Source organism: Xyrauchen texanus, chromosome 33 (assembly GCF_025860055.1).
Source record: "Xyrauchen texanus isolate HMW12.3.18 chromosome 33, RBS_HiC_50CHRs, whole genome shotgun sequence".
NCBI classification, from domain to species: Eukaryota; Metazoa; Chordata; class Actinopteri; order Cypriniformes; family Catostomidae; genus Xyrauchen; species Xyrauchen texanus.
The window spans coordinates 7,649,617-7,673,173 of record NC_068308.1 but is presented as its reverse complement, the minus strand read 5'-3'; the positions used below and the strand labels follow the sequence as shown (position 1 = coordinate 7,673,173).

At 38.4% G+C, this 23,557-nt stretch overlaps 1 protein-coding gene across 1 annotated transcript; it reads right to left on the bottom strand.

The window, feature by feature from the left end:
* Positions 1 to 645: 645 nt before the first annotated feature.
* On the bottom strand, positions 646 to 21,679 carry tmem26b (transmembrane protein 26b). Its single transcript, XM_052102496.1, has 6 exons — positions 21,214 to 21,679; positions 21,030 to 21,126; positions 17,464 to 17,547; positions 16,862 to 17,070; positions 5,601 to 5,680; positions 646 to 3,479 (listed from the first exon to the last, which is right to left on the bottom strand). Exons 1-6 carry the CDS (start codon positions 21,399 to 21,401, stop codon positions 3,226 to 3,228), a joined length of 912 nt encoding a protein of 303 aa, XP_051958456.1. The 5' UTR covers positions 21,402 to 21,679; the 3' UTR covers positions 646 to 3,225.
* Between the last annotated feature and the right edge of the window lie 1,878 nt (positions 21,680 to 23,557).

The following is a 23,557-nucleotide window of genomic DNA, read 5'->3' as shown; positions in this document are numbered from 1 at the left end:
TGATATATCTACCATCCCTTTTGCCCTTCAGAGATTGGGTGGTGTTTTGTTTACTGTAACATTAGAATTTTTACTTGATACAGTATATTTGTATTAGTAAAACAGATTGAAATTGACCAACTAAAATCATAGAAATGAAAAGTTCTCATAACTGCATTACATAATTTATTTATTTCATTGTTAATGTTCAGGATATGCAGCAAGGCAGGTCAGGGTTAATCCTGCAATTTTCAATCAAATTGTCTCAATCCCAATCTGTCAATTTAAAAAAATGTGCTGAGAATGTATTTTTATTTTTTTATTCCATTATATTATCATTTATCATTCCATTGTATTGTTTTGAATTATTAGGGATGAACTAAAAGCAGGGAAAGAAGAAATTGTAATTCAGATCAAATCCTAGCCTAGTATGTCTGTCTCTACAAGGAAAATGTTTTGTGTGTTTTACAATAGTATTTATTACTGACATACAAATTATATTGAAAACATTTACAAAAGAAAAAACTTTGAAAGTTTTTTTTTTTTTTTTAAAGTGAACTTTGTGTAAAAATGTTTCATTTATACACCATTTATCACATGATGCCCTCTGGTGGACACTTGATGTCTGCAGCACTAATGTCACAATAAATAAATGTTTGTTTTATAAACAAAGGATTGAGACTAATAATGTTCAAGTAGAACTCACAGTACAATCTAGTGAAAATCTAACATTAAAAAATATTTTTTAAATAGAATTATAATAATAATATTGTATTAATGAAAGACAAATGACACAAAAAACACTTCTCACATCCTGTACCATTTCTTTTTTTATCTAGTATGTACAGGCAGTCAGAAAGTACAGAAGTAATTCAAGAGAAAACAGAAGTAAGATAAACTATTTTTTCACTATGCATAACTCATCTCAGCTAGTTGGCCTGGAAGTAAAAGACAGAGTACAAATATATTAATATATTACATAACCATGTTCTAGTTATTTCAGTTACTGTGTATTATGACTTTACTGGCATTTGAAGCATCTTTGTCTGTTTAGACTTCATCAAGCCTGAAATAAGCATTAGTTTAAAGAAAAAAGCACCATTCAATGCATGCATCCATGTATGAAGATTTGCAGTCATTTCTTGACATGAGGTCAGTTTAAGCAAGTTGGGTTACATCCTGACCCGAAACACAACTAGTGAAGGAAACTACTTCTTTCCATCATAAGTATACCAAAGCCAAATTAATTAATCATATGGTCTTTTGACAAACACTTTGTCTGTTTAAACATGCCCTCATAAAGCACATGGCACTAAAAAAATATTTTTACATGTGTGCTTTCCGGACATTCAAAACGCAGCTTTTGTGTAAGAATACAAGTGTAAGTGATTGTTGCCCAGTTAGGCCAGTGCAGAGAGTCAGTGAAGACATGAAAGATGGATTTTAGCCACAGTTAAAGAAACAAAATCACCCAAAAGAGAAAATTCTGTTCTCAGGCTTTTGAACTGTATATGAGTGAATAGTCAGGGCCACCGCTTAAATTAATATGACCCAGGACAATTATATATATATATTTTTTTTGGTTGGGTTAGGCCGAGTATGAGTAGACTATATAGTGCCTTAAGAGCAGTTATTAATTTGCTAATATTAATATAAAGTAGTTAGGAACTCACTGAACCTGAACATATAACAGTGTTTTTTGTTTTTTTTAAATGTGCTTAGGCCACAAAAATCCCAAAAGAAAATGTATAAGCAAAAAACCTGGACTCCACTGCAACATTTGTGTTAGGTTCTTTTTGCATATACATTTTCTATTTAAAAATGTGTATGTAACATAAAGAAAACAGACATACAAATCTATGAAACAGCTTAATAAAAAATAATAACATTAAATAACACATGTCCTCATAAGTCCCACAGTCTGAAATTAAAGTTTTGGAAAACTACTGAAGATCTTAATACCTCAATACATATCTCTCACAGAACTGCTTATAAACTGATCAGGAATGCAAAACATTGAAAAGGACCTACGGTGTACAAACATGACCTACATGGAAGGAAACGTTATTTGCAATCCCAGCACAAATGTCAGAGTTGCAAGTATTAATCACCACACTTAGATAAGCCAGAGCCGAGTGCTGTGATCTGATAAAATGAAAACTGAACCCTTAAGCCACAATCACTAATGTTTGAAGGAAAAGAAAGGAACATCTTGCCAACTTTTAAGAATTAGGATGTTTATACAGTATTGGGCTTTAGGGTTTTGTGGCATTCAATACAGGTCATATTATTGGAGGGAACCATGCATTCTATTTTATCAGTATAATCTGGAAGTTTCCAGGCAACTAAAGAAAGCAAAGATGACAAATTGTGGATGCTGCAGTAAGACAAAGATCCAAACATACACAAAATTTAACCATGAAAGATAAAGATTTTGTGATGGACTTCTCAGAGAATAAACATATGGAATTTATAGAAAATCTGTGGATGGTTGTCAAACATGCAGTGCACACAAGATTAGAATTCACTGAATCCGATCTTGAAGCATTCTGCATGCTGCAGGAAAGAGTTGGACATTTTTTTTGGAAAGCAGTCTTTTTTTGCCCTTATGTTTCAGTCTTAATATTAATAAAATCAACAAATAATTAGAAAATGGGCACTAAAATGTCCAAAACTATGTTTAAACTTGTTTACTACAGAATATGTTTTTTCTTCCACATTGAAAATCAACAAAACATTTAATCTGCACAGAAATTGACAAATAATAACTGACAAATTATTATAATAATATCAGACTAATGAAGAGCATTTAGAATTTATTTTCACTATAAAATCTGAATTAAAGCATTTTTGGGAGCAACAGTGTACCTGTATTTTAGATGTGCATGTTTTAAATGGATTTTGATTATAATAGCATGTTCTATAAAGTGGGGCCAAAAAAGTATTTGTACACTTAAAAATATTAAGCCGCATTACAAAAATCATGAGTGTCATTGCATTACAAAATAATAGTGCTCAAATACTATTTATCTTCTTTTTGAATAGTATAGTTACTTTTTTTATCATTTAATACCAAACAAACTTCTTTTTGTAAAACATTTAGCTTAAAAATTGTATTTGTACTGTTTTCCTTGAAAAATAAATGCCACTTGCTTTGAAATTTTGTTATAGACTGAAACGGCATTTTTATGTGTGCCTTAAAAGGATAGTTCACCCAATATATAGTAATATAGACAATTGTACACCTCATGATTTGTAATCGATGCATATGACCCACAGCCTGTAGATGTTCAGCATTACCACTAGAAAATTCTTAATGGTGAAGAAGACCAGCATTTGATGATAGACAGAAAACAGTATCATAACTGTAATTCGGACAATAAAGAAGGGGCCATCTTGAAGAAAAAGCGTTTCTACAATGTTCCATATATCTGTTCTGTGCTTGGAAAGGAGTGAGTCACCTTGGCCTTCACAAAAATCTTCAGGTTTGGTGTTCACCACTGATGGATGGCATTGAGAAACAAATAGGGAAAGAACATTACAATTTCAATAAACAGTAGCATAATACTTAGTAATTGTTATATGTACTTGATGCATCTTAAAAAAAAATCATAATAAAAGGGACATTTCACCTAAAAATGTAAATTCTGTTATCATTTATTCACCTTTGTGTTGTTCCAAACTGGTATGAATTTATATCTTCTGTGGAACATAAAAGTTAGTCAAAATGTTATGGACTGACAGTCTCAGTTACCATTCACTTTCAGTGGATCTAACTGAAGCTTAACATCTCCTTCAGGTTTTCACGCAAGAAATGAAGTGTGGTGAGAGGCCTATATAACAATCAGCATTGCTCCTGGCAACGTCAATCACCGGTACTTCTCGGGCTGATCGTCTGTACCTTATTCTCTTATCAAGAGAGGAGAGATATAAATGCTAGCGGGAGCAATAGAGGGGTGAGAAGGCAGCGACTGAGAACTGCTCATCCCTGGACACAGCTGAAGCCAGAGAGGGAATTCAAGCCGGACCCCCTTAATTCTCTCACCTCTCATGGCACAGACTGCACAGGCACAAGAAGACATTACTGGGCACCTAACCTCCTCTTTTCTTCTCCACTTACCTTAATTATCAATAAATCACCCTCCGGGGTCTTCGAACTGCACACTCTCCTGTTACATGCCTCCTTTCTTTAGCTCACATCCCACTACACTGGTGGAGAATGCAGGCAGCTCTGAGGCACGAACAGACAACTCAACCTGCTGCAGCTTATTCCCTGGGCATCGAAGATCTCATCCAACATCTTGCGGAGGTCTCATTTTGCCAGAAGCATATGACTGAACAGCCTGTTGTCGGTCAGAACAGGAATGCAGAAGAGCTGGCTCCACTGTGCGCAGGTGCCCCTCTCCGAGCTGAATTTAACCACCCAAAATATCTCTACTAAATTATCCGAGCAGGATGATGTTGAGACATATTTACATATGTTTAAGTGGTGGCTGAATGTGAGGGGTGGGACCCTGCTGTGTGGGCTCAGTTGATCACTCCCTTTTTAACTGGATAACCCCAGCAGGTCTACTACTTGCTGCCGGCCGCTACCGCAAACAATTAGGATGTTCTCCTGAGATTATGAAATCCACGCGAGAGTATGTGCCGCACAGAAATTCCATGATTGGAGTTTTCAATCCAGCATTCCAGGGTGCAGGTAGAGCAAATAGCATGGCTGACAAATTTTGGCCTTCTTGCAGGAGATCCCTCAGCAGCAGTCGTGGCAGAATGAGTAGTGATTGACAATATGCTGCGAGCCTTTCTCCGCCCACAGAGGACTGTTGGAATGCCCAATACACATACACTGACAGATCTCGTTGAAGCGGTGGAACTGTCAGAGGCTGCCCAAGCATGTGATGTGGCTTAGAAGAATGCTCCATACCCCCTGAGGGCACCAGGGGTCCTTGGAGGGCACATACAAGCCAGTGGGCCTGCCAATAACTACAAAAGGACAGGATGAGGCAATGCCAATGGACCCTAACCCTCCCAAGGCATGGGCTTGGATGGCGGGCTGCATCGGTACATCAAGATGTTCCCACTGCAGCCCCAGAATGTGAAGCCCCATGCTGAATGGGAAGAAAGTATGAGCAGTTTTGGATGCAGGGAGTTCAATCCACCCCCTGCTCTTGAATATTAGAAAAACCAGATGCTTTGGACACAGGAGTGGGAGCCGTCCTTTCCCAGTGCTGGGTCGGAGAAGAGCACAAGGTAGCATACATCAGCCGGATGCTGAACCCAGCTGAAACCAGATATGCGGCAGTGGAAAAAGAAGCCCTGGCCATAAAATGGGTAGTCCTGGAGTTGTGGTACTACCTGCTGGGGAGAATGTTCACACTGGTTCTTCTCCACTTACCTTGGTTGTCAATAAATCATCCTCCATGGTCTTCATTGAACCACACTCTCCTGTTCCGAGCCTCCTATCTTCAGCTCACATACCGCTACAGGAAGTCATATGGGTTTGGATATGCATATGAGGGTGAGTAAATGATAACAAATGTTTCATTTTTCCATGAGCTATCCCTTTAATTTGTTTGTCATATTTTGCATGAAATATGAGCTAATAATGGATAGTTACATACCTGAGAAATGAAGAGGAAACTGTAGCATGCTCCATGTCCAAACTGATAGAATAATGTACACAAACTGTGGATTGTTCTCACTGGTAGAGAAAATTGCACATGAAAAAACATTAAAGTTATGATTTGAAGAATACCTTTATACTGTGTAAATTTGACATAAATGTCAGGTTGGAGCAAGTTGTCTCACTGATATTGTGGAAAGTTGTGAAACATATTTTATAATTTCTGTTTCCCATCCTGTTGATTCTTTTTTCATTTTTATGATTTTAATTGTTTTGTGTTTCATATTTTTTACTATTAAAATATTGCTTAAAAAGCCATTAAGTAGCCTACAACACATTTGAAATAAAGATATGTTTTTCTCCCCAATTTGGAATGTCCAATTCCCAATGTGCTCTAAGTCCTCGTGATGGTGTAGTGACTCGCCCAAGCCGAGTGGTGGAGGATGAATCATTGATGAGACCATCAATCCACACATCTTATCACGTGCCTTATTAAGCACATTACCATGGAGACATAGCGTGTGTGGAGGCTTCACACCATTCTCCGCGGCATCCACGCACAGCTCACCATGCACCCCACCGAGAGTGAACCACATTATAGTGACCATGAGGAGGTTACCCCATGTGACTCTACCCTCCCTAGCAACCAGGCCAATTTGGTTGCTTAGGAGACCTGGTTGGAGTCACAGCACGCCGTGGATTCAAACTCACTACTCCAGGGGTGGTAGTCAGCATCTTTACTCGCTGAGCTACCCAGGCCCCCTTAATTGTTTTTGTACAGTATTTAATATTTCAAGAAACTGTATTCTGCCCAAAATCTGTGTAATTTATACAATGAAAACCAATATACAGTAATGAGCCATGTTGACACAAAAGGTCAATGGGTGTTTAATGAACTCAATGTTCAAAAGAGTTTTTGTTGTCAAGGTACAGTATGTTTTTATGGGTCATTGGCAAATAAGGTTGTCGAGATGATAAAAATATAAAATTGAAATATTTAAAACTGTAGTTAAAAACATGTGTCAAGTTCGTATAATGTAATATTTGTGTCCATGTTGGCTTCATAAATCTTTGAAAAAACGCTTACAGTATTTTCGGAAAAAAATGAATTACTTTAAATGTTAAGTCATGTAACTATTAATTAAAAAGGATTAACACACATTTATGAAATACTTTTATTAAAATACTGTCCTTGCTTCTTGAAAAAAGTGAGTGTGTTCAAGTGCATTCAGACAGTATGTGAGTATCATTAATTGTGTGTGTGTGTGTGTATATATATATATATATATATATATATATATATATATATATATATATATATATATATATATTAGGGCTGTCGGTTTAATGCGTTAAGTCAGTACGATTAATTTGACAAAAAAATAACACGTTAAAAAAATTAACGCAATTCATCACACCATAGAGAAATGCAAGCTTGTAGTAAAAGATGGCGCCTGTGTTTGGCTTGGCCGTTGCTGCATCGCACTTGCGTAAACTTTTTACGTTTGTATTCACCCTATATGTTGCCATATCACCCCTATCATCTGACTATTGTGTCTTTGCTGCTCGGACTTATGATCGACGCTCGTTGTTGGACATCAGAGTGTCTATGGAAAGACTCTTTGAAAGTTGGGAAAGTTGGGAAAGTTTCAGACAAACCTTTCCGCCCCGTTCGTGCGTCCTCCTTCATCACCTGAGTACCGGCTCCTGTTTACAGCCAGGGGACCTGGGAATCCTAAGAAGAGACCGAAGAGAAGGGGCTGCAGAGCTGGCGTTCAAGTGAAGAGAAGGCGCAATCCTGGACGGGGTTGCTCTAGCCATTTCGCGGGGAACGATTTCGGTGGCTGCGACTAGTTTTCCCCCTAAATATGGGTGAAAATGCTCCTCAGCACCAACACCCCGCGATGCTTTTACCGGTTGGATGTGAACCTCGCGTGTATCAGCAATTTGTTGACGGGATCGTGATGGACTTGCCATTACCGATGTTCTCTGTGCCGCCTGACCAGCGACTATCAATTCGCCGCAACTGGAGTCCTCGTGATTGTGTCAGCTGTTTACGGTCAGTTTCGTCACAATCAGCTGTTCTTGATGCCGGTCTGTCGAACGCTACATTACTCCACTTTGCCTTGCTTAACACCCGTTCCATCTCTAATTTTTTATGAGCTAGAACATTGATCTTATGTTTCTTACGGAAACGTGGCAAAGGGAAAATGAGTTTGTTTACCTAAATGAGCTCTGTCCTGTTGGCTGTTCTGTTACTGGGATGCCTCGATTGGCACGTCATGGTGGTGGACTTGCTGTTGTGCAGCGTGACAGTTTCATATGTAGAGTGATTAACTCAGATAATTTTGCCTCTTTTGAATCTCAAATGCTTAAAGTAGGCTCTTCTAATGTTTTTTACAGTGTGTTAATTTACCGCCCTCCTGGCCCTAGGTGTCTTTCTTACTGATTTTACTGACTTTTTATCATCTATCATCAAACTTGAGAGGGTTTTAATTTTTGGAGACTTTAACTTGCATATTGATGATTTTACATGCAATACAGCTGCTAATCTCCTTTCTATTACAGACTCTTTTAATTTCATTCAGCATGTTACTGGACCCACGCACATTAAGGGTCACACCCTGGACCTTGTTTTTTCTCTTGGTCTAGATATTGTAAATACACATGTGGAAGATGTACATGTGAGTGATCATAGCTGTGTGTTTTTTAATATTAACTTTTCTCAAGATCCTCCGCCCCAGAGAATTATGACACAAAGGCGGATTATTAATCAAGATACTGCAGAGAGGTTCTCTGCCTTGTTTGACCCATGTTCTCTGATAGGATGTACTGATGTTGATGAATTTATTTTATCTTTTAATGGTCAGTGCTTATCGATTCTAGATAAAGTAGCACCAATTAAATTGAGCGCTGTCTCCCACAATAAAACCTGTCCATGGATTGATGAAGCCATCTTAAGTTTTAGGAGAAATTGTAGAAAAGTAGAGCGTCTTTGGAAATCTTCTAAACTCGAGGTTCACAGGCTCCATCTTAAAGATCTAATGGTCACCTTGAATGAGATGTTGAAAAAGGCGAGAATGTGCTTTTTCTCAACTTATTTCCTCGAATAAGCACAATCCTAAAATCTTATTCGACACCATTAATACAATAGTTTCTCCAACTAGCTCTCAAACAACAGTGTTATCTACACTCACCTAAAGGATTATTAGGAACACCTGTTCAATTTCTCATTAATGCAATTATCTAATCAACCAATCACATGGCAGTTGCTTCAATGCATTTATGGGTGTGGTCCTGGTCAAGACAATCTCCTGAACTCCAAACTGAATGTCAGAATGGGAAAGAAAGGTGATTTAAGCAATTTTGAGCGTGGCATGGTTGTTGGTGCCAGACGGGCCGGTCTGAGTATTTCACAATCTTCTCAGTTACTGGGATTTTCACGCACAACCATTTCTAGGGTTTACAATGAATGGTGTGAAAAGGGAAAAACATCCAGTATGCTGCAGTCCTGTGGGCGAAAATGCCTTGTTGATGCTAGAGGTCAGAGGAGAATGGGCCGACTGATACAAGCTGATAGAAGAGCAACTTTGCCTGAAATAACCACTCGTTACAACTGAGGTATGCAGCAAAGCATTTGTGAAGCCACAACACGCACAACCTTGAGGCGGATGGGCTACAACAGCAGAAGACCCCACCGGGTACCACTTATCTCCACTACAAATAGGAAAAAGAGGCTACAATTTGCAAGAGCTCACCAAAATTGGATAGTTGAAGACTGGAAAAATGTTGCCTGGTCTGATGAGTCTCGATTTCTGTTGAGACATTCAGATGGTAGAGTCAGAATTTGGTGAAACAGAATGAGAACATGGATCCTTCATGCCTTGTTACCACTGTGCAGGCTGGTGGTGGTGGTGTAATGGTGTGGGGGATGTTTTCTTGGCACACTTTAGGCCCCTTAGTGCCAATTGGGCATCGTTTAAATGCCACGGCCTACCTGAGCATTGTTTCTGACCATGTCCATCCCTTTATGGCCACCATGCCATCCTCTGATGGCTACTTCCAGCAGGATAATGCACCATGTCACAAAGCTCGAATCATTTCAAATTGGTTTCTTGAACATGACAATGAGTTCACTGTACTGCCAACATTTCTAAAGAATGCTTTCAGCACCTTGTTGAATCAATGCCACGTAGAATTAAGGCAGTTCTGAAGGCGAAAGGGGGTCAAACACAGTATTAGTATGGTGTTCCTAATAATCCTTTAGGTGAGTGTAGATCTGACTGTAATGAATTCCTCAACTTTTTTGTTAATAAGATCAGAGACGTTAGGGCTAACATTGAACCACCATTGGCTCAGAGCTTTGCCTGTGACTTGTCCCCCCCGCATTGTTGGTCCACTTTTACACCTGTGACGTTACTTGACATTATCTCTCTGTTACATTCTATGAAACTGTCATTTTGTCCTATGGATGTTGTTCCTACTGTGCTATTAAATTTTTGACTACATTGGCCCCTGTATTGTGTTATACCCCTCACTCTTAAATGGTGTTGTTCCTGCTTTTTTTAAACATGCCGTTGTTAGCCTGTACTTAAAAAAACTAATCTGGATCCGCTACAACCGGAAAACTAAAGACCAATTTCGAAGCTTCCTTTCATGTCAAAAATTCTAGAAACAGTTGTAGCTGAAAAACTCACCCTTTTCCTAGAGAATCATGAGTTATTTGACAAATTCCAGTCTGGTTTTCGCAAAACACATTCCACTAAAACGGCGTTACTTAAAGTTTCAAGTGATATTATGATGTCAGCTGACTCTAAAAAATATACAGTGTTGGTCTTATTGGACCTCTCAGCAGCTTTTGACACAATTGATCATAATGTTATGTTAACTAGACTTCGTGATCTGGTTGGCATGTCGGGATCAGTTTTAAAATGGTTTTCATCTTACCTGTCAGGTAGAAGCTTTAGTGTTAATATGAATCAGATTATGTCTGAAACTGCAGAGTTGTCGTGTGGGGTACCGCAGGGTTCTGTCTTGGGTCCTATTTTGTTCCTCTTGTATATATTTCCTCTCGGTAAGGTTATTAGTCAGTTTAGCGGTATATCTTACCACCTGTATGCAGATGATATCCAACTGTATTGCTCCTTTAAAGAAACTGAGTTGTCTTCTTTAATTAACTGTCTGTCTAGTATTAAAAAGTGGTTATGTGAGAACTTTTTCTTCTCAATTCTGACAAAACAGAAACACTAATCATCGGCCCTGAAAGTAAAATCCAAAGATAATACAATATATTGGCGACTTAGGCCCGTCTGTCCAACCGAGCCTCAGGAGCTTAGGTGTTGTCTTTGAGTCAGCTATGTCCTTGGAGCTTCATTCTAAACAGTTAGTTAGAAACTGCTTTTTTCAATTGAGGAACATTTCAAAATTAAGATCATCTGTGACTAAAGGTGAGTTAGAGATGATTATTCATGCGTTCATCTCCTCCCGTTTAGACTATTGTCTTTTTACGTGTTTGAGTAAGAAGGAGCTTTATCGTCTTCAGGTTGTTCAGAACTCTGCTGCAAGGCTTTTATCCCGTGTTAAGAGAAGAGAACACATCACACCTGTTTTAGCATCACTTCACTGGTTACCAGTCCAGTATAGAATTCATTTTAAAATTCTAGTTCTTACTTTTAGAGCCTTGCATGGCCAAGTCCCTACCTACATCACTGACCTGATACAGCCGCACACTCCTACCCGGAGTCTCAGCTCTTTAGATCAGATGTTATTAGTTGTTCCCCGTACTCATTTTAAAACTAGAGGGGACCAGTCATTCCAGGCAGTCGCTCCCAGGCTGTGGAATGCTTTGCCTCTTGTTTTACGTTGTGCAAACTCAGTTGATTCTTTTAAAAACAACTGAAGACTTAGCTCTTCAAGCAGGCTTTTGGTTAGTCGAGGGTTTTTTTATGGTTGTTTGTAGTGTTTGTAGTTTGTATTTTGGGGAATGTTTTTAAATTGTTCTTGTATTACATTTTACTGTGAAGCACTTTTTGATGTTTATCTGTGAAAAGTGCTATATAAATCAATTTTACTTACTTACTAGTACCACCTGTTTACTCCAGAGGGCAGTAAGTGAAATTTCAGCTGTATGAGCAACGCACAGTTTATACAGTGAAGAAAACACTGCAGTAGGAAGAACAACGCAAACATACGTTACATTCTTGTGTTCAAAACACTTGAAGGAGCACAAATGCGAACTAAGGGATCTCAAGATGTGTTTAAAGATTGAATATTAAACTATATTTAACTTGAAACAGTGAACTAAACATTTTATTTTTATGATGCAACACACCCGAGACAAGCATGTCTGACGCAGGTCGTATGGTAGGGTGCATTTGAACCCTTAGTAATGCATATCTGTGTTGTTTTCTTCACTGTATAAACTGTGTGTTGCTCACACAGCTGAAATTTCACTTACTGCCCTCTGGAGTATACAGGTGGTACTACAAGCATGCGATTAATGCGTACATTTTTTTACCGCGTTATTTTTTGTATAATTAATCGTGCGTTATTAAGGTGTTAACTCGACAGCCCTAATATATATATATATATATATATATATATATATATATATATATATATATATATATATATAATTTTTAATATTTAAAGATAACTATGTATAATTATATATTGATCTAAATATGTATAGTCTTTATATATTTAATTATTGTTATATGAGGGGCTTTCTCTGAAATATTTGTATACTGCTGATTAATCGCGATTAATTAATCAGGACACCATGTAATTAATTCGATTAAATATTGTAATCGATTGACAGCCCCAATATATATATATATATATATATATATATAGTAACAGTCAGATCATTCAGGGTCATGTCAGGAAGGGTACCACATGAGGTAGGAGGATGTCTTCCCTGTAATGCACAGCATTGACATTGCCTGCATTGACTACAAGCTCAGTCCGATGATGCTGTGACACACCGCCCCAGACCATGATGAACCCTCCACCTCCAAATCAATCCCACTCCATAGTACAGGCCTCGGCATAATGCTCTTTCCTTTGAGTCTGACCATCACCCCTGGTGAGACAAAACAGTGACTTGTCAGTGAAGAGCACTTTTTGCCAGTACTGTCTAGTCCAGTGAAGGGATGGGTTTGTGCCCATAGGTGACGTTGTTGCTGGTGATGTCTGGTAAGGACCTGCCTTACAATAGGTCTACAAGCTCTCAGTCCAGCCTTGTGTGTTCCTGGTGTAGCTCAGGCAGTTGTTGTTGCCATCCTGTACCTGTCCCGCAGGTGTGATATTCGGATGTACTGATCCTGTGCAGGTGTTGTTACATGTGGTCTGCCACTGTGAGGATGATCAGCTCTCCTTCCTGTCTTCCTGTAGCACAGTTTTAGCCGTCTCACAGCAGGACATTGCAATTTATTGCCCTGGCAACATATGCAGTCCTCATGCCTCCATGCAGCATGCCTAAGGAACGTTCACGCAGATGAGCAGGGACCCTGGGCATCTTTATTTTGGTGTTTTTCAGAGTCAATAGAAAGGTCTCTTTAGTGTTCAAAGTTTTTTTTTTAAGTTCTTATAACTGTGACCATAATTGCCTACCATCTGTAAGCTGTTAGTATCTTAACGACTGTTCCACAGGTGCATGTTCATTAATTGTTTATGGTTCATTGAACAAGCATGGAAAACTTAGTTTAAAGTTATTTGGATTTTTACAAAATTATCAGTGTCCTGAAAAGGGATGTTTCTTTTTGCTATATATATATATATATATATATATATATATATATATATATATATATATATATATATACACACTCACCTAAAGGATTATTAGGAACACCTGTTCAATTTCTCATTAATGCAATTATCTAATCAACCAATCACATGGCAGTTGCTTCAATGCATTTAGGGGTGTGGTCCTGGTCAAGACAATCTCCTGAACTCCAAACTGAATGTCAGAATGGGAAAGAAAGGTGATTTAAGCAATTTTGAGCGTGGCATGGTTGTTGGTGCCAGACGGGCCGGTCTGAGTATTTCACAATCTGCTCAGTTACTGGGATTTTCACGCATAACCATTTCTAGGGTTTACAAAGAATGGTGTGAAAATGGAAAAACATCCAGTGTGCGGCAGTCCTGTGGGCGAAAATGCCTTGTTGATGCTAGAGGTCAGAGGAGAATGGGCTGACTGATTCAAGCTGATAGAAGAGCAACTTTGCCTGAAATAACCACTCGTTACAACCGAGGTATGCAGCAAAGCATTTGTGAAGCCACAACACGCACAACCTTGAGGCGGATGGGCTACAACAGCAGAAGACCCCACCGGGTACCACTTATCTCCACTACAAATAGGAAAAAGAGGCTACAGTTTGCAAGAGCTCACCAAAATTGGACAGTTGAAGACTGGAAAAATGGTGCCTGGTCTGATGAGTCTCAATTTCTGTTGAGACATTCAGATGGTAGAGTCAGAATTTGGCATAAACAGAATGAGAACATGGATCCATCATGCCTTGTTACCACTGTGTGGGGGATGTTTTCTTGGCACACTTTAGGCCCCTTAGTGCCAATTAGGCATCGTTTAAATGCCACGGCCTACCTGAGCATTGTTTCTGACCATGTCCATCCCTTTATGGCCACCATGTACCCATCCTCTGATGGCTACTTCCAGCAGGATAATGCACCATGTCACAAAGCTCGAATCATTTCAAATTGGTGTCTTGAACATGACAATGAGTTCACTGTACTAAAATGGCCCCCACAGTCACCAGATCTCAACCCAATAGAGCATCTTTGGGATGTGGTGGAACGGGAGCTTTGTGCCCTGGATGTGCATCCCACAAATCTCCATCAACTGCAAGATGCTATCCTATCAATATGGGCCAACATTTCTAAAGAATGCTTTCAGCACCTTGTTGAATCAATGCCATGTAGAATTAAGGCAGTTATGAAGGCGAAAGGGGGTCAAACACAGTATTAGTATGGTGTTCCTAATAATCCTTTAGGTGAGTGTATATACACACACACACACACCGATCAGTCACAACATTAAAACCACCTGCCTAATATTATATAGGTCCCCCTCGTGCTGCCAAAACAATGCCAACCTACATCTCAGAATAGAAAATAATGTATTGAAATACAAACCTTTATTGTTTTGCAGTGGTGATGACCCACCAGCACATACACAAGATAATAGCCATGATAATATAAGCCAAACATGACACAAAACACATCCTTTATTTACAATTCTAAAGAGAGGCCTTCTCATTTTTCACAGCATAAATATGAAAAAGAAAACAGCATGAAAGCAGAATATTTTAAATCTAAAAACCCATTAACAGATGAATACAGTAAGTTGATAATCAAATTAAGCTGTGCCCTATTACTGTCACAAATCATTGATGAAACACTCACATTTAGTTAATTTAGATTATTATTAGCCACCAAGATTATTAGTGCATCAGTAGCAGGTGTATTAATGACTATCCTAACATATACAGTATCTATGTGTGTCAAATGCTCAACAATGGCGGCTTTACAAAGAATCCTACAGCTTGAGCACAGAAGGTGACGTAGAAGTCAGGTAGTGTATATAAATGCCTTCACAAAGACAAATTTCTTCCCACTTGACCCTCTATCTGATGATGACATCATAAGAAAATTCCGGATTCCAAAGAACCAAGATCTTTGAATTGCTGCAGATTGTGAAACCACACCTTCAGAGGGCCACAAGTTTCGCCTAAAGTCCAGCAGTGCAGTTTTTAGCTGCACAGCATTATTGTTTTATGGAGGTGGTTGGTGAAGGCCTGTGGCTCAGCAAGTCTTAGGTCAGCAAGGTTGTGAAAGCATTAACACTTTTGCTGCTACAGCTTATGAACACCAAGCTAACATTCCCCAAATCTATTTACAGAAATACTCAAACCAGCCCCTCTGACACCAACAATCATGCCACAGTCCAAATCACTGATATCAAATTTTTTCAACATTCTGATAATAATAATAATTACATTTATATAGCGCTTTTCTAGGCACTCAAAGCACTTTACATAGTATAGGGGGAATTTCCTCAACCACCACCAGTGTGCAGCATCCACCTGGATGATGCGACACCAGCCATAGTGCGCCAGAAAGCCCACCAAACACCAGCCACTGGTATATAGGAGAGTAGAGTGATGTAGCCAATTCAGGGATGGAGATTATTAGGGGGCCATGATAGATAAGGGCCAATGGGGGGGAATTTGGCCAAGACACCTTTACCTGATGGCTGATGTGAACATTAACTGAACCTCCTGACCCATACTTGTATGATTTTATGTACTGCACTGGTGCCACACGATTGGCTGGTTAGATAATCACATGGATGAATGTTGGTGCCAGATAGGCTGGTTTGAGTATTTCTGTAACTGCTGATCTCCTGGGATTTTCATGTACAACAGTCTGTAGAATTTACTCCGAATGGTGCCAAAAACAAAAAACATCCAGTGAGCAGCAGTTCTGTGGATGGAAATGCCTTGTTGATGAGAGAGGTCAACAGAGAATAGCCAGAACTCACAAATGTTTCGAACTCACAAAGTCTACAGTAACAATGTACTGTACAATTGTGGTGAGAAGACTAGGGTTGCCACTGTTTTTGCGGCACGAGGGGGACCTACACAGTATTAGGCATGTGGTTTTAATGTTGTGGCTGATCAGTTTACATTACCTATTTAAAGTTTTAAATATTTTTACAAATATCATTAATATCTGGATTATCGAAAATTAAAAAAATATCTATTTTTATTTTACTCACACAGTCATGAGGGTCTAAAGGCTTCTTCTTTTTATTTTTGGTCACATGACAAAAAAATGGCTACCTGCATGTTATACCACATGACTTTGATTGGGTGGACAAAAGATTTTTAAATGTTAATATTGAATATATATGTATATATATATATATATATATATATATATATATATATATATATATATATATATATATATAATGGATTACTTAGATCCGGACAAAAAAATTGTGTCATGTCATTCACCCTTATGCAGAAATTGACTTTAGTAAATATTTGTCAGGACAGGGTTTGCTTTTTTTCATTTTTTTTTTGTTTGTTTATTTGTTTTTAAGTCAAAAGTGTAATAACTTGCCCTGGTCTACATATTTACTGTATATAATTTGAATATATGTGCCCTTTTAAAGTCCCATCTTCCCTGAGAGACAAATCATTACACAATGAAAAAACAAACAATACTCACTTCACATCAGACAGTGTCTCACTGATGAACTCAAGGATATCTGCAGCTATACCCACAAAGATGAGCAATAGCTGGGACATTTCATCTCTGGTGACCCCCCCTGCGATCGGCAGCAGCCACTTCCCCACTATTAGCAGGATCAGAAGGATTTGATGCAGGGCCAGGATCCAGTCATTAGCACAAACCGATGACAACAACTTTAAAGGATCCTAAAATGCCACCAGAAAGTGAATACGAGTATTCAGATATGAGGGGTTTACTCATTAGAAGGGCTGAGGTCATTATTACATAAAGCATGCCCTGTAAACCTCAATATTTAAAGGTGTGGCAACTTCTGAACAAATAACAGTAGTTGGAGACCCTCTATAAGAACCATGTGTGATCATGAACACAGGTCTTGTTTGGATTTAGGGCAGGACCAACCTATGTATTTACAAATCAACCAAGCCAACAGTTGTGCTTTAAGGGCAAAACTGAGAAAATAAACAATGTCTGAAAGGCTTGCAATGGTCTTCATGGAGAGATTATTTTAGTCTAAACTTCTATGGAAAAAGACTGTAATGTGGAAGTTGACGCCAGTATGAATAGCACAAAGAGAGTACCTGTGAATTAACTGTTCCATTCGTGAGGTTCCTCCATTCATCAAGAAAGACTTTAATGCTCTTAGATGAATCCAGTTTATTGCACTGAAATAAGCAATACAGTCAGGATGAGACACTGATCATGAAATAATGTAAATGCACATGCACTGACCCTAAAAAGTATTTGGACACTTAAGGTGCTGTAAGCAATTTTAGCCATTCTAGAACTTCTATGAGACTGAGCCGTTGAAATAGTCATACCCCTCTTTTCGACCACTGCAAGGCACACCCACTACAGGTGACACCCCCTCCAATTAACCAGCGAAATCCTGAAATCTAGTTGGTTGCCCAAGATACACTTGTCTTAAAGGGTACACTTGTTTTTTTATAGTTTTATTATCTTCCCTGACGTCCTCTGATAATGTTAACATTCATAATTTAGTCATATATAATAATTTCCCACCCTGTCTCTGGCCCTTTGTCTGAAACGCTTTTGGCATACGCGCTTCCTTAAAACTTCAACGTAAACGCCCACTGTTCTGATTGGCTAACAGCATGCAGCCCCTCAAATTCAGCCATTTTTGAAACTCAATCTGAAGAGAATGAACAACAAGCTCCACAACATTATAAAACAAAATGTCAGAGGTTACAGATAACGTACATCCAACATATTGCATCTGAATATATTAATAGAATATAACTGTTCATCTCAAGCACAACTGTTTACACCCTATCTACACTGAACGCGAGAGTCAAGTTGCGTAAAAATCAATAGAACACATTATAATCAATGATGCAGTCTACCATGGAAGTGTCCGTTGTGGCGCATCATATTACGCCCGACAGTAAACAGATGTCCGTTCCATTTTGCACTGTATGCACTGGCGCTACAGCTGCCAACAAAACAAATAAATGGTTTAGAAAGATCATGTCAACGCGCCTGGTGTAGACAGACTCAAGGTGTAAGCGAGATATTTTTTCATCTTGGTTTCAATAAATGCTTTAATTACGTTAGAGATTAAATGCTCAGGTATACCTGTTTTTGCGCTTTCCGGATCGGATCGATCGACCGCGTTGCCTTTCTTAGTTTACTTTTCTGACAGTGACCGAATAGAAACGCATTCAATGCATGTGCACTACATCTGCTTTGTGGCACTCTTTTAGTTCAGTCACTGGCACACATTGGCATTGTATGCGTAGACGACGTGCACAGCCAAGGACCGAGGATCAAGAAAATCGAAGAGGCGCTCAGCCAAGCTGTGTTGATGACGCAATTTGCATCACATATATTGAGCGCAGAGCGATCAGCAAAGCGGACGCGCAAATAATCCTTTGGTCTTAAGTTTTGAGTTCTGGATTTTACAGTTTTTATAGTAGAAAAACCTCTACTTTGTCAAAATATCAAGGAACATTTTATTCCTCATTAGATGACCCCTTTAAAGTTGAGACCGTCAATGAGCAGCAGCGTGTCTTCTCAAGGTTGTCTAACACAACAGCAAAATAGCACCCTCAACTGACTGTTGTGAATCTGAAAATGGCATTAAATCTGAATGATCCGCTTCAACTACTACACTCTGAGAATGTGCAAAATTATTGACAATCAGAAAGCATACCTTCTGATTGGCTGATCAAAAAATGTGACCGCGGCCTCTGACACATTTTTGTTTGCTGTTTACACAGTCTAGTCTAGTGCTGTCACAGGGAACAGGGAGGTAGTTTAGGACACAGGTTTCAGTGACATCTTTCAGGGAGTAGGAATGTTTTCTCCATACCATTCCATAAAAAAAATTGCTCTACCACCCCTGGAGTCACGAGTTTGAATCCAAATATGATCATATTAGCCCCATTTTATCATCGTTACATTGGCTACCTGTTAAATTCCGTATTGATTTTAAAATTCTGTTAACTACGTACAAAGCTTTGAATGGTCTAGCTCCGCAGTACTTAAGTGATCTTCTACCACGCAATATTCCAACACGTTCAATAAGATCGCAAAATTCTGGCCTATTAATAGTTCCTAGAATATCAAAATCCACTAAAGGAGGAAGATCTTTTTCATATTTGGCTCCTAAACTATGGAATAGTCTCCCAAACACTGTTCGAGATGCAGACACACTCTCTCAGTTTAAGTCTAGACTAAAGACTCATCTATTTAGCCAGGCATACACCTAATTTATCCTCCAATCCACAATTAGGCTGCTTTAGTTGGGTCTGCCGGAACCAGAAACCAGAAACATTGAGCATGATCTCTAACTCTGCAATAAATTAAATGGCATCTATGCTTACATCTTTTCATTTGTTTCCCTGTCTCAACCTCGGGATTCCTATCCTGAGGTCACCAGAACCGGCTGGATCCAGCACCATTCCTGCTTCATGTTGGACTCCACTGCTACATGTCGCAGAATGATGATGACTAAATGCAGCCGGTGCCAGCCAAACATCACTTCAATCTATTATGACGGACTTCAGAGGATGAAATGATGCCAACTCCAACCTGCATCACCTCGGTCTATTTATGGACTACGATCTTGAAATGAAATGCTTAGACTAACTATTGCCAACAAAAGCCTTCATCAGCCAATTAACAAGGACAATTGCATCTATGTGAACTTCTGCAATTAATCAAGATGGACTTCAAAGACTTTGGTCATTAATCTTACAGTTCAAACACAATCGATGTTTAATCACTGACCCTTAACACTTAGTTTAATAATTTTAAACCATGATTCTACCTATACATAATTAATATTTACATTACATTCATAATGTTAGCCAGAGGGAACTGGCCCCCACAGTGAGTCTGGTTTCTCCCAAGGTTATTTTTCTCCATTAATCTACATCTTATGGAGTTTTGTGTTCCTTGCCACAGTCGCCTACAGCTTGCTCACTGGGGTTATTAATACAATTATTATTTAATTATTTTTAAACACTATTAAAAATCGTATTTTATCTAAATTACACAATGATGATTAATCGACTTTATAGACATTACAGTTTTATCGTCTGTTAATGCTGATCTTCTGTAAAGCTGCTTTGAAACTATGTGTGTTGTGAAAGGCGCTATACAAATAAAATTGACTTGACTTGACTTGAAGTATACGCCGATTTTAGTTAAAGAAAAGTCGAACAACTCTTTCCGATCTCACTGTGAAATCAGTCTGGCCGACAGACCAAAAGACTGCTAACATTTGAAAACCAGAAAGTGTCCAAATAAGCTATTTCTGAACAGTTTAACTATTGTTTTATAATTCAAAACATAACAAAAACTTTTAATTACATTTTTACCTTAAAAAATGTAGTTGTGTATTTAAAGTTCAAACAAAAATATTAATTTTATTTTTCTATAAACCACACGTGGCTTGATATTTTGTTTAACATAAAATGCAATGGCACGTATTGTTAATTGTGACTCAAGTGTCTGAATACTGTTTTGGTCAACTGTAAACATTTGAGTTTCTCTAAAGTGTTCAAAAGGGAGCAGGAAAAAAAAATAGAATGATTGAAATAAATAAAAAATGTATTCATAGGGTGTAAACTATAGAAAGTAAAGCTGTTATGAGCCTCTTGACTCTCAAATATTACCGTACCTTAGTATCATTTGTTCTGTGTTGCTGATGGTGCAACTCAAGGATCCATATGGTAGGAATAATACTGATTAGGAAAAATAGAATAGCTGGAGAAAACCTGAAAGTTAAGAGTTTGAGTCAGTCAGCTATATTTGGCTGTACAACTCCTAGGCATGCTAAAGTAAGAGTCCATGAACTTACTTACCATTTGTAGTCCTTCCCTTTTCTCCTTCTCAGAGTCAAAATCATTTCAGCAACGAGAGGTAGATAAAGGATAGTCAGAAACCAGTATAAATTATTATTTTTCACCCATGTCACTCTCCATACACCGATGAGGGACACTAAAATGAATAATAACCTGGTGACAACAGCGCAGGTAAATTTGAAAAGCATGATTTTCCTCAAAATACAATTTTAGTCTGGTAGTTAATTTGAGGTAGGCTAAAGCTCTCAGTCTGAGCTCTATAGTCTGAATCAATGAATCCCATTTAACTTTTTTTCTGCATTTTTCACACCAGTAGGGCGGGACTTGTATTTATTTAATCTGTTGGGAGAAAGAGAACTACACAGTTTTTATCATCCAATCTAAGCAAACGCTAATCTGATTCACTGTGTTATAATAATAGTATTTTCATTTTAACGCTTTGTTGCATGTTTTAGCAAAATCAAGATTACTGCTTGGAAAGTAAGTAACGCGTTTAGTTATAAACTATAGTTAGTCTAACTAAACCTTTCCCAAATATTTATTTCAGGATGTGGTACACTGAGGCGCGCGCGTACGCAAGCGAATCGTTCTTGGATCTGGTTTATTTTATGGTTTGGTCCAACCGACCACTCACTGGGAGCCAGTGGTAACGTCACATGTTAGAACCTCAAAACGCCATTAGAAGCAATGTGTAACCTTTTCTAAATGTCATAAACGGCAGTATTAAACAATGTTTATTTAAAATAATCGATGAATCGTTTTTAAAACCAGTTCATTGAAATGAAATGAAATGGTTCATTGAAATGAACTATCCGAACGAACCGATTCGCCAAAATGAAACGGACTTCATACATGACCGCACTTCAGAAGACACGCAGATGCCCCGGACGATGTCAGGAAGAGAGAGAATAAAATCAGATTTGACTGATTTCTATTACATGTGATATTTAAAATATCGCAGTATGATACGGGAGATCGGGGCTAGATGTCACACGGGGAAGGTGTGACAAGGGCTATATCTCAGCAACTGCAGCCTACCGTTTAAAGGGTAACTAAACCCTAAACCAACTTTTTTTAGTTAATGATCTGTAAGCATGGGGCTTTAATAGTACTGGTCATTGATTCAAGTAATGTTTTTGACGTTTGTGTATAAAGTGTTTTAATTCTACAATATATGGTGTAAAAACGTCTGAGTGCTGCCCTCTTCAGGTTGAACGGTGGCTAATGCAGTTGAATTTTCCTATTGGCTGTTGTGGTACTTCGTGACGTAAGCGGTGACAGCTGACGTAAGCAGGTTCCAGCTCACCACGCCAGATTCATGTACATGTCGTCTTGCGACCGTGTGAGGAATAATAATAACATAGAGTCTGACAGCAGCTGTCAATTAATCCGTCACTACGAGTCTCAGGTACCCCAACCCCCCGCTCAGCCCCGCACTCGGTTCGTTCCCTCTATCCCCGCCGGGGTCTGCCCACTTTTCCTGCATTTTCAAATATTTCTAGTGGGTGGAGTCAGACTCTGAGCAGGGGTCAATAGACCAGTTGAACAAATGCTTGTTTTCTTTAGAAAGTTTTTTGTTGGTTGGTTGGTTTCAAGGTAGTCTACCAAACAAAAGTTCCATTGTCATTGTTATAGAAATTGGCCTTAAAAAGAAACCTTGAAATTTCTCAGTCTCCCCCATACAGTACAGGAAATAGTAATCATTTTATTTTCATGGAAATAACAATATATTTTCCTTATATGGGAAGTTGTAGAGCATGAGCAAATTAATATAATGCTTAACTTGTCTGTGGACAGAGTGCAGTTGTAAGTGTATTTCAATCATAATAAAAAATACTTTACCAGTTTGACAAAATCCAATCAACCAGTCTGTAGATAGTTCCTTAAAGGAATAGTTCACCCAAAAATGAAAATTCTCTCATCGTTTACTCACCCTTATGCCATCACAGATGTGAAAGACTTTTTTTCTTCTGCTGAACACAAACAAAGATTTTTAGAAGTATATCTCATATCAGTAGGTCCACACAATGCATGGTGGACAGAACTTTGAACATTCAAAAACTATATAAAGGTAGCATAAAAGTAATCCATACAACTATTGTGGTAAATCCATATATTCAGAAACGATATGAAAGGTGTGGGTGAAAAACAGATCAATTTTTAAGTCCTTTTTCACTGTAAATTCTCCTCCCTGCCCAGTAGGTGGTGATATGCACAAAGAATGCAAATTGTCAAAAACAAAATAAGAAGACTGTGAGAGTGAATGTGGAGATTTACAGTAAAAATGTACTTAAATATTGATCTTATTTTCACCCAAACCTATCATATCGCTTTATCCACTGGA